The following is an 11,572-nucleotide window of genomic DNA, read 5'->3' as shown; positions in this document are numbered from 1 at the left end:
GATACACTTTCCTCCCTTTCTTGAAGATAGGCACCACATTGACCTTCTTCCAGTCTTCAGGCACTTCATCAGAGCGCCAGGAGTTTTCAAAGATCCGTGCCAGGGGCTGGGCTATGATGCTCGCCAGCTCCTTGAGTACCCTGGTGTGTAGATTGTCAGGGCTGCTGACTTGAAGGTATCCAGCTTCTCAAGGCGTTCCTTCATGAAGTCAGCATTGATGGAGGGCAAGGGATCTCCCTCACCCAGACCACCCTGTCCCGTAGCGGGCACGGGCGTCCCACGGGACTGATGAAAGACTGATGCAAAGTACCTGTTTAATAGGTTGGCATTTTCCTGGGCGTCAGTTGTCCCATCTGGTTTAGCAGAGGTCCAATGTTGCCCCTGCTTTTCCTCCGGCTTCCCACATATCTGAAAAAGGACTTTTTATTGTCATTGATACTCAAAGCTAGTTGGAGTTCAGTTGCAGCCTTGGCTTTCCTGGTTTGCTCCCTGCAGGATGGGACCAGTGCAGAATATTTCTCCTTGGAGGAATCCCATCCTCCATCCTTTGTAGGCCTTTCTTTTTAGCCTCAGGAGGTCTGCTAGGTCCCTGGAGAGCCAGGGGGGCTGCTGTGCCCTCTTGCTGCCTTTCCTCCGAGATGGAATAGACTTAGCTTGTGCATTGAGGATCGCTCCCTTGAGGAGCAACCACTCTTCCTGAACTCCCCTCCCGCTGCAGTCGAGGTCCCTTAAGGCCTCACTGACAAGCCTCCTGAGCTTGTCTAAGTTGGCTTTCCTGAAGTCAAGGACTTCCATGTTGCTGACTGACTTGCCAGCTTTACGGCAGATGGCGAAGGTGATCAGCTCGTGGTTGCTGTCACCCAGCTTCCCATCGATCGCTAGGTTGCCGATTAGGTCATCCCCTGTAGCCAGCACCAGGTTGAGCAGCACTTTACCTCTCGTTGGCCCATAGACTTCTTGAGTCAGGTAGAGTTCATTCACGTATGATAGGAAGCTTTGCGACCACTCGGATTTTGCTGAGAGGCATTAAAGTGGCATACATGCTGGTGTGCTGAGGCAACTGCTTGTCATGCTGTCAAGTATATCACTTTTATCCTCCCTCAAATTTTTGAAGCTATCGATTTGTCTGTCACATATCTTTGATCATAAACCCTTTGGGGCTTTTTTGGCATATTTACCCATGCAAGGACTTCACTAGAGAATATTGCAGTGAAGCATGATGTACTTGTGCAAGATGCACCCCAAAATAGATGTGACATAGCCACCTAAATGAGGCTCTAGCCATAAGTGCCAGTGAGCTCACACTCTCAAGAGTGTTTATGGGTATATTCCCAGTGCTGCATGAAGGCAGCTGCATTACATCTCTTTTAAGTAGTAGCATATCCAGAGCAGAGATGCTGTCCTTCACTGCAGCGGTCCTTCTCATTTCTTTGAGGCTGTTAACATGCCCTTCCTTTCTTTCTCTCAATACATTATGTGGACAAGATTTTCCACAGATAATGACTGTTCCCTTTAGCTAAATTCAGAATAAGCCACTATGGCAATGCAAGTCAAAAGTAAGCTTTTGTCAGGGTGTCTTTTTGCTCTGTATTTGTATAGCACCTAGACCAGTGGGGGTGCAGGCCCATGACTAGCTCTCCTTTGTGCTGTAGTAGTGGAAATAATAATGATAATCAAGGAAACAAGCATATAAGTCACTACATCCATCTGCAGAGTGAACAATCGCAGGTGAACAAAATCACTGGTTCATCATCTCTAGTTCAGTAATATCTCTTTAGTCACTCACAGATCACATACTTCCATCCTCATCCTGAACAAACAGTGGGCACTCTTGATGTCTGACCAGGACTATTGGTCACATGTTCATGTTTTTGGTCAGTGTGTCACAATTTACTACAGTTTTTTGTGTGTCTTGGTGATAGAGCATGTAAATGGGTGGTTTGTAATGTCTAACTGCAAATAATGCTTTCCCTCAAACCATTTACAAACACGTATCAGTATATTTCATGAAAATCCTAGCTGAAAGGTAGATGAGCATTATTGGTGCCTCTTAGGGTGTTTTATTTTGTTTTTGCTTTTTCTGGCAGAGAAGTTTCATTTACATGAATATTTTTCTTTTATGTTTCAGAAAAATGTTGGTTGTCTTTGTCAGCATCATGTTTGGACAATATGGTACAGCTGTTTAAAATGGCAGTAGTTTCTCAGTTAAAATGGTATTATACCTACCCCTCTTGTCAAAATGCCATACCTCTTCTGGAAGTGCTGAAAAAGCTGTACCGAGTAAGTGTGTTAATATGTGCAAAGAGAATGGTCTGATTCTAAGCCAACACATGCATCCTAACTCAAATTTTATTCCCATTGAAGGCAAACAAGAAAGCTAAGTCCACCCTGCAGTTAAGTAATTTTTACATCCCTGAAATCTCCAGCACAGTTAATCTTCAGGAGGATGTAGCCAGGTGGCGCAGATGGCAAGCTACAGCTGTAAGTATGAGACTATGGTTTCCTGAGGTAGGCAGATGCTTACTTAAGTGGTTATTCCTTGTGTATAATTATTAACTTATTGGTGTTACTGAAGTACTTAAGAGTCTCCAATTAGCATGGGTCCCTTGTCACTGTACAGACCCATAAATAAAGATGGTTTGTGCTCCACAAGGCTTACAATCTAAATCAAAATAGGCCATGCGTGGGAAGGGAAACTGAGGTATAGGGTGGTGAAGTGAATTCCTCAAGGTAACACCCCTATTCAGTGACAGAGACAAGGGAACAAAGGCCCTGTGCCCATGGTGCAGAGCCACTACTCCAAGAGGTTTGGAGAAGGGATGATAATTCTCTTCTTTCAGGCATCATCTGGGTAAGAAAGGGAAGGAAGCTCTGTATGTTTACAGCTATAACTAGAGCTTTGGCAGGAGAATCAGTAGCTCAAGAAAATGAAAACTGGAACTAACTTTGCATCCCATTCTCTCATTGGTAGAATTCTGCTGGTGATGACAACACGCTTGTCACATTCTGCCGCTTTCCTTTTGTCTTTAATTTGGTTTCCAAGATTCAAGTGTTCCGCACTGATTCAGTGCTCCTCCAACAGGTATGACCTGGTCTTACAATACTCTGAAACGCACAGTAGCATTTTTAGTTTGTGGACATGAAGGTGGTAGAATTTTAATAGCTTTTTCCTGCATCTCGCTCCTTTTCCTCAATGGAGAAGATTTGGGTTAAGTATACTACACCTTTAGGGTAAAAATAGATGTTGGGTTTATCCCAGTTGTGATTGTCCCGGGCTTTGACTTGCATCAAAACAAGTATGGGATAGTCATTTACATACACAGCTTGAATGACAGTTAACTCAAATTAATGCCCTCCCTCTCCTCCTTACATGTTTTTAAGACCCAGCTAGACAAAGCAAGCTTTGGCTGTGATGATCTAGTTGGGATGGTTCTACTTTGAGCAGAGGGTTGGACAAGATGACCTCCTGAGGTCCCTTCCAACCCTAATTTTCTATTATTCTATGTTGTCCAGTACAGGGGAGGGGAGTGTTATTTTGGATACTTCACAGGCACTTAAAAGAGCTTGTAGGTCTCTGAGGCTAAAAGGCTTTGTCCCAGAAGAAATCTGACCCATTTTTAGCTCTACTGTTCTGAAACTGAGGTTGAGAGCCACTGCCTTAATCACTTCTATCAGATTTACCTGGACATCGACTCTTCTTGTAATGTAACTCATTCACATGGTTATGTGATTCTTTTTATTAAAGAAGTTGTAATTACACAGTCTGATATGAATACCACTTTCTCCAAAGAAGGTACACTTGACATAAAAATGCAAAGTAGAGGGGAAAATACCATGGTCCATAGAGAAGAGGAAGAGGTTTGACTTTATTGGCAAGGCAGTATTTTTTTCACAGCAAGGTACTGAAAACATTGCTGTATTTATTAATGTACTAATTTTCTTTTAGGGAGCAAAGGTAATAGCCCAGAACATAATCATACAGAATCAGCTGCTGAGAAATAGTGACCTTCCCGACTTTCCTATATTTCCTCTTGAGGTTAATCGCAACAACTTGGTTGAAGATACTTTACGCAAACTATGTCTGGTAGAGGATAGCGCTCTGAAAAAGCAATTGATGGTAAGGTATTTAGTCATACTTCAGAGGGTTCTTTTCAGTCAATTACAGTAAGGGGATTTGTTGGTGAGCTTGGAAACTTGTTAGAATTATGGCTGATAGAAAAACTATTCCCTGAAATTGTTTCTCCATAGAAAATGGGGTTTTCAATTTCCAGGAATTATTTATAAAAATTTTGTTTTCTGCAGAAATATTTTAAAGCATTGTAGAAAAATCCAAAAGTTGTTGGCCAAAAACTGGAAACTTTTTGATTTCTGGCCAAATATTTTCAAAATTTGTTTTTAATGAAAAATCAAAATCTTCAGGGGTGACCATCAGTATCTGGGGGAACATTTGTTCACCAAAGCACCCCAAGGGATGACAAGGTCAAATGGTTATAAACTCCTGCAAGACCGTTTCAGACTGGACATAAGGAAGAATTTCTTTACTGTCCGAGCCCCCAAGGTCTGGAATGGCCTGCTGCCGGAGATGGTTCAAGCACCTACTTTGAACGCCTTCAAGAGTAAATTGGATGCTTATCTTGCTGGGATCCTATGACCCCAGCTGACTTCCTGCCCTTTGGGCAGGGGGCTGGACTCAATGATCTTCTGAGGTCCCTTCCAGCCCTAATGTCTATGAAATCTTTTGAAATCTATGAAAATATTTTCTGAGCGGTTCTAGCTATAACACATCTGACAACACCTGACTAGTGGAGCAGGCATAGTTCACAATAGATTAATGTGGTTCTATATTATAAATTGGATAGACTGCTTTTAAAATCTCCATGAGGCTTTCAAGACTTTAACTCTATGACCCTCATAAGCAAAGACTAATGCCACAAGTTTAGTGACTTCATGTGTGGATCACTCATATAGGGAACATTTACTCCATGTGATAACATTGCCTAGCCCTGAGTTACTGTGGAACCAGACCTTGTGGTCCTTCATTGGAATTTAGGTTAATCTGGTGTGGCCTGGCTCTTGCTTGGGACTGCAGACACAAGGTGAATCTGAATGGTAGTTCTGGTTGTCTTGAGAGTACAGGGAGCAATATGGAAGTTGGGCTTTCAGCCTCTTAGCAGGCATAATACGCTAGACTATAGAAATTTGTCACCAGTATCACTTTAGAAGTTGAGAGGTGTAAGTGGCAGTTTGAAAGACCAGGGATGATGAAGACCTCCCAAATCATCCCTGTTCCCAGTTGTTTCCCAGTTGTTCCCATTTTCTGGTCTTCAAAAGGTCTGACTGTTACAAACCCATGAGCTAAGCAGGCAGTTTGTCTTCACGTGGAGAGATGAGTGTTATTTTTCCAGTTCATTGGGAATCCTTATCCATTAATGTCTTCAAAACAGTAGCCAAGGGGAACATCAGTCTTTCTGTATCATTGCAGGTGGCCTTTAAAGGAGAGATTGGCCTCGATGCAGGAGGAGTGACATTAGAATTCTTCCTTACCTTGTTTGAGGAAATGGTTCATCCAGACTATGGACTGTTCATGTATTGTGAGACCACGTCCCCCATGTGGTTTCCTACTAATGTAAGTCAGCATCAGCTCAAACTGTTTTGGCCCAAGAGGTCAAGGGCATGTGAACTTTGATTCCAGATTTTCTTGTCTTTTGCACAGAGGTTGCTAGGAAGCTTGTTGGAAAGCAGTGGAAATTTCCAAAAGAGTGAGTCTGCACAAGCTGGATGTTTGTTTGTGTGTAGGATTTGAGGGGATTCAAAGGAGAACAATGACAATGAGCAGAGGTGTGCAAAACTTGCATGAAAGGAGATTGAAAAGACTAAGATTGTTCACCTCTGAAAAAAGATCAAAAGGAGGGGACAAAATAAGAGAATACCCATCAAGTAATAGTTTAGGGAAAATAAATTATGTGTTTTTTTTTTTATAGCAGGGTAGAGATTTTTATGTCATGATAATTACTTTGCACATGGCCACGCTAAATTTATTGCGTGATTTACTAGTTAATTGCATGATAATTAATTGGTACTTTTGGGGGGTCTTAATTTGCATGTGTGACCAGTTTAAATTTATTGTAATATATATAACATGTGGCAGGGGCCTTGGAGAGCACCACTCTATTTGGCAAAGTTTCTTTTGAACAGTTTCACCTCTTGTATTTGATATTTTGTGGATATTTCTCTTCTACTGGAAGGATCATTTTAGAAAAGCATGGTAAAGAGTGTTATATATTTTACCTTTGACCTTTTCCAGCTCCGTTTAATCTGGCCACTAACATTTTTATTGCTTAGAAATAAACTAAAAGGTTTCCTCCTTGTATGTGTGTTTTCAGTATGTTTGTTTTCAGAGTTTCTCAGATCTGGTTTGCCTGTTCTCTTTTCCACAATGATCTTTTAATAAGTTGGAATAGATGTTTTAAAGGTGCAAAGGTTTGGGATTTTTTTTTTCAGCCTTCAATAGAGAAGAAAAAATATTATCTCTTTGGGATCCTGTGTGGGCTAGCTCTCTTCAATGGAGTCATTGCCTATATCCCTTTTCCACTCGCTGTTTTTAAGAAACTTTTGGATGTGAAGCCTTCCTTGGAAGATTTGAAGGAGCTGAGTGCTGTTATAGGGAAGTAAGTTATTTTGGCTTTGGTTTTGGTTAGCTGTGTAAGGTGTTGTGTGCATTTCCCACATGTATCAGTAGGCATGAAAGCTTGTTCATATTTACTATATGTTTAGATAAAACTGAGGCAGGATGGTGTGCAGTGAAGTGGGCCTTGAGATAGGATTAATTTTTCAGCTCTGCTAATTGGGGAAGTTACTTAAGTTCTCTGTGCCCCTGTTCTCTGTGGGCACTATTTCCCTGAAGAGTGGTTGAGTGGATTAATTGATGCATTGATTAAATTGGAAACGGGACCATACAAGAACATAAATAGCTGGAAGCACTGGTGCAGCTGATGTTTGTTTTTATGCTTTTTCAGTGCTTGATTTTTGTCATACAGTCTGCCGACCTGAGGCCCACACGGGAAATATTTTTTCAGGAGCCCCTATTTCTCTTACAGGAGAGTAGATTGCAGCTTGGATCAAGTGGAGTTTTATATGCAGGGGGCTGTCATTTCAATTGTCTGTGAAATAGTCAAACTGAAGATTGCAGCAGGGAATATAGTAGAGCTCACACTAAAGTCAATGATGTCTGCTTAGTTCTGATCTGTGATCCAATATCTCTGTGAGAGTAGTTTTGGACTTGTGGATTGAGAACATGGCTTGTAACTGGAGGAGGTGCATTTATGAATATGTATCAACCCACCGTTTAGGGAGATATAGTACCTTCAGTTATATGTCTGGAGTAGTACATCCTAGTGTAAATTCTATCTTGTACACTGTGCTGTCTATTTGGAGAGGAAGAGGAGAATACAGCGAAAAGCAATCCTGAAATATATTACATGCATTTCACTATTGGGAGTCTATCAGTGTAACTAATGGTGCAAAGGCTGAATCGCTTATATTGTCATCAAAACCTAGAGATTGTCAAGGTTCGTTGTTAAGACATGAAGAATGGACAAATTACTGTTACTAATAATTGATGTGAACAATAGCAACATGTGTATAAGCACGTGTATTTTATATTGTGGAATTCCTTTTGACTGCTAAGAAATAAATACTAGATGTTCTGGGGGGACAAACATACTTGAGATGCAGGTTTTTGCTGGATAAATATTAACAAAACAAAAATTCTTAGCTTGAGCTGAAGTTATGGAGAAAACAGAGACTGGTAGGAAAAACAGAACTCAGGACATAAAGCTGAGAAAATGCAATAAATGGAATAGAGCAAGAAAGCAGGTGTAGGTTTTCTATTGGGCTTTGAGCAAAAAGTTTTGGTGGCCTTTCTCCCTGACCAGGTATGAAATCTACCTTTGAATATGCACTTCACAAAGTTTGGTTTCTGCAGTTAGAAGTACTCTTACTTTCAAAGGCTGTTTAAGTTCAGGTAAATGTAGCAAGCTTTATGCAGTAAATAATTTTGAACAGTGTCATATTTGAATGATGGCAGTTCATAGTTGCAATCAGTAATAAATGTTTGAAATTTCACTTCTCCAGATGCAGGATAATTTGTTGTGTGATCTGTAATCTAACAATTTGTAAACATATTTTGTTTGTTTTAGAAGTATGCAGGCAATTCTAGATGATGAACATGATGATATTGAAGAAAATCTTCAGCTAAATTTTTGTGTGAGTACTGCTGGAAACTATCATGATGCATGTCCATTTAATTTACTATATACAAAAGTACTTACAGTTATCAGTAGTTTTGGAAATGTTCTTTACTTCCCACAATGGACTGCAGTATTGCTAACTCTCATACTGGGGCTGGGTCCTTTTTCTATTACTGGACTATTTTTGAGGAGCTTTTTATTAAATTGCTTTAATTGCTTATTCACGTATTTCCCCAACATGCTATCCAACTTGGTTAATACCCAAATTGTATGCTGTGGGAATACAAACAGTGATACTTAGACTGTAGCTTTTCAGTTTATCCCTAGGGGCTTTTTGAAATATTATCAGAAGAAGTTTTTTGCCCTGTGCATTGGGTATGCCTTTTTTTAGAGTAATTGTGTATTTTTGCAATGTAATGTAGAAGTTTGATAAAACAGTGCATTAGTAATGCCTGGCCATTGATTTATAGTTTTTTAATTTGAAACAGGAGTGTCCAAAATCACAGATCACATAAGGGTATCATGTTTTGGCTCTCTGATTAACGCTTATGGCTCGGGTGGCTCCAGAGCCAGTAAGAACTGAAGGTCACTTGTTTTTGTCAAGCCCTTTTGGGAGACCTTTTTCTCTTTGTACATAGCCTCTCATTTAAAGGGTCCTGGGCCATGAGTAGAGGCTGTGGGAACTCCTGCAACACTAAAGGCCTTGTTATACCTTATGCTGTAAACCAAACAAATGTTAATCAGTTTAGTATTGTTCAGCCTAGTGAAGCAGTCACACCTTAAGACAAAAAAAATCTGTGACTGTCCTTCACCTTCACAGCTGTGACTTGCCATTGGAGGCTTGGTCAGTAGGGACTGGACTAGGAGCTAGGGGCAGAACCAGCTCATGGCTTGAGCTCCGAGGGGCCTGATCCTTTTTTTCTTCACGGCCTGCCCACCTGCGCTGCCTCTTCCTGGCATGATGGCCAGCTGGGCGCCACCTGAGCTCTGAAAAGGATCAAGCCCCTCCAAGCTCAGGTGGTGCACAGACAGCCCAAAGCCCACCCGGTGGTAGCATAGCGGGGTGAACTCCAGAGAAAAAAAGGATCAGGCTCAGGACCTGGATACTAGGGCTGTGCAAAATTTTGCTATCCATTTTATTTCAACACTGTTTCAACTTATTTTGAGGTTGAAACAGCAAAATCAAAATGAACCAAAAGGCTTCGAAACAGCCTCGAAACAAAACGAAGCTAGTTGAAATGTTTCAACTATAGCACTGGGGATGGAAAGTCAGCCCAGTTGGGCTGACTTCCCATCCCCAGCGCTTGATTGGGTGGGGGACAGGGAGTCAGCCGAGCTGGGATGACTTCCCATCCCCGGCACTAGATCCGGCAGGGGATGGGGAGTCAGCCTAACTGGGCTAACTTGCCATCCCCAGCACTAGGATCGGGCTTGGGAAAGGAAGTCAGCCCAGCTGGGCTGAGTTTCTCCAGCCTGATCATGGTCAGGCGAAACATTGAAACAGCATCAAAACAGCCTCACTGTTTTGATGAAGCAAAACAACGAGGCTATTTTGACTCAAAATGAAATTCGATACAAAACAGTGTTCCGGCCAGACCTTGAAACTGAAGTTGGAACGGAACAGTGCCGTTTCGCACAGCCATACTGGACACATGCGCCAGTGGAGCCAGATGGATGGAGCAGGGCAGAGATTGATAGCTACAGTGCAGTAGCCTGAGACCACTTCCCACTAGCCCCATGCTCTGTCGGACTGTACAGGGTCCGGCTGCTAGCTCTCTCCTCCTGGCTTGCCTGAAAGCAGCTGAGGTTTGCAGGCGCTTGAAGCCCTTTAAACCCCCGTAGCAGTTGGGTGGCTCTGAGCATGGAGCGTGGGGCTCAGTACCAACCACCTGGGCTGAGGCTGCACAGAGCAGGCAGGGAGGCTTCACCATTCATAGCAGCTTCCCAAGCCTGGCAGGGGTAGGAAGTCCCTTCCCTGTACCTAGACGCAAATTAAGAATTTTGGGGGCCCTGAGCAAAAGGATTGGGCCCCTCCCTACCGCAGGAGCTGGGCTTCAGCAGGGGAAGGGGTCCCTTCTTTTCTTCCCCTCCTGGTGCTGTTGCTGCAGTGGTGTGAGAGAGACCCAGTTCTCACTCTCAATGGCGGTTATGATGAGTAATATAAAGTAAACAAGAAGAGGACTTATTTGCATATTTCTGGGGTACAGAGATGGAACTTCCTGTCCCTGCCAGGCTTGGGACATGGTTGTGAGCAGCACAGCCTCCCCAGCTGCTCTGTGCAGTCCAAGCCTGGAAGGGCAGCACCAGGCCCCAGGCTCTGCTGCTGGAGCCACCCAGGAGCTATGGGGGTTTAGGGGCTTCAGATTTACTAATTGCAGCTGCTGCTAGGTGACCCAGCCAGGGGAAGCCAATGACTGCACCCTGCACAGCCTGGTGAAGCACAGGGTCAGAGGGAACTGGCCTTGGGCTGTTGCACTGCAGCCACCAAGCTCCACCCTGCTCCAGTTGCCTGGCCCCACCTGGGCATGTCTGCAGGTGATGGAGGCACAGGCACTGGGTGGGGGCATGCTGCAGCAGAGCACAGGACTAGGAGCAGGTTCAACCATGGCTCAGTAGGAGGGGCCAGTACCAGCCTGCTGCCCTCCACAGGTACCATGGACCAAGTCCACCCCAGGCATTCAGAACCACAAGCCAGTCCAGAAGGCACTGAGGCTTCTGGGCACTCCAGGGCTGCAGCACTGGCTCTGCCCAGTGGGAGCAGTGGCACAAAAGCACCATGCCTATCCCCAGTGCCCCCCAGCATCACTGCCCTGATTTGGGAGGGGTCACTGCATGCTGGGATGTTGGATGACTTCAACTTGGGTGGAATAGCTGTGGAGCATGGCCACACCTTAACGGAACAGGAGCAAAATTAGGTGGACTAGAGATAATTCTGCCTTGGAGTGGTATTATTTTAAGCTGAATACCGAGTGCTTTAAATCACTTAAGGGGGTTAACGTGCAGCCAGTGAAGAGCTTAAGAGCTTCAGAAGCCACCTAAAATTACTGTGTAAGAAGGCCCTAATATACACTAATAGTTTTTCCTGCTTTCTGCTCTTTCAAAATAAAAGCCCTTCTTAAAAATGTGAAGCCTCTAGAAGCAGACAACCATTGGATTTCATTGTAATTACCTTAGCCTATAACTGTATGAATGAGTCTTTTCCACTCAGTTGTCCAGGTCTGAACCTATTATAAGCAGTTGCAATTCCATGGACTTCAGAGGTGCTAAATGTTGCCTGTTTATATCTTTTTGGTCAATGAGAGAAAACTCTGCGGGAAGGGGGG

At 43.3% G+C, this 11,572-nt stretch overlaps 1 protein-coding gene across 1 annotated transcript in view; it reads left to right on the top strand.

Annotated features, from left to right (window-relative positions):
• Nucleotides 1-11,572, top strand: part of LOC109303677 (probable E3 ubiquitin-protein ligase HERC6) — a gene marked incomplete at its 5' end in the record, with an annotated part of 55,423 nt that overhangs the window by 38,211 nt on the left and 5,640 nt on the right. The window contains 7 exons of the mRNA XM_019525881.1: nucleotides 2,129-2,280; nucleotides 2,365-2,481; nucleotides 2,972-3,082; nucleotides 3,947-4,117; nucleotides 5,483-5,626; nucleotides 6,502-6,668; nucleotides 8,199-8,265. Of these exons, the coding sequence (XP_019381426.1) occupies nucleotides 2,129-2,280; nucleotides 2,365-2,481; nucleotides 2,972-3,082; nucleotides 3,947-4,117; nucleotides 5,483-5,626; nucleotides 6,502-6,668; nucleotides 8,199-8,265 (929 nt within the window). The remainder of the gene's footprint in view (nucleotides 1-2,128; nucleotides 2,281-2,364; nucleotides 2,482-2,971; nucleotides 3,083-3,946; nucleotides 4,118-5,482; nucleotides 5,627-6,501; nucleotides 6,669-8,198; nucleotides 8,266-11,572) is intronic.

This window comes from Gavialis gangeticus, unplaced genomic scaffold (assembly GCF_001723915.1).
Source record: "Gavialis gangeticus isolate Ggan-Ray unplaced genomic scaffold, GavGan_comp1, whole genome shotgun sequence".
Taxonomy (NCBI): domain Eukaryota; kingdom Metazoa; phylum Chordata; order Crocodylia; family Gavialidae; genus Gavialis; species Gavialis gangeticus.
Note: the sequence above shows the minus strand (reverse complement) of the source record. Positions and strands in the feature narration are given on the sequence as shown.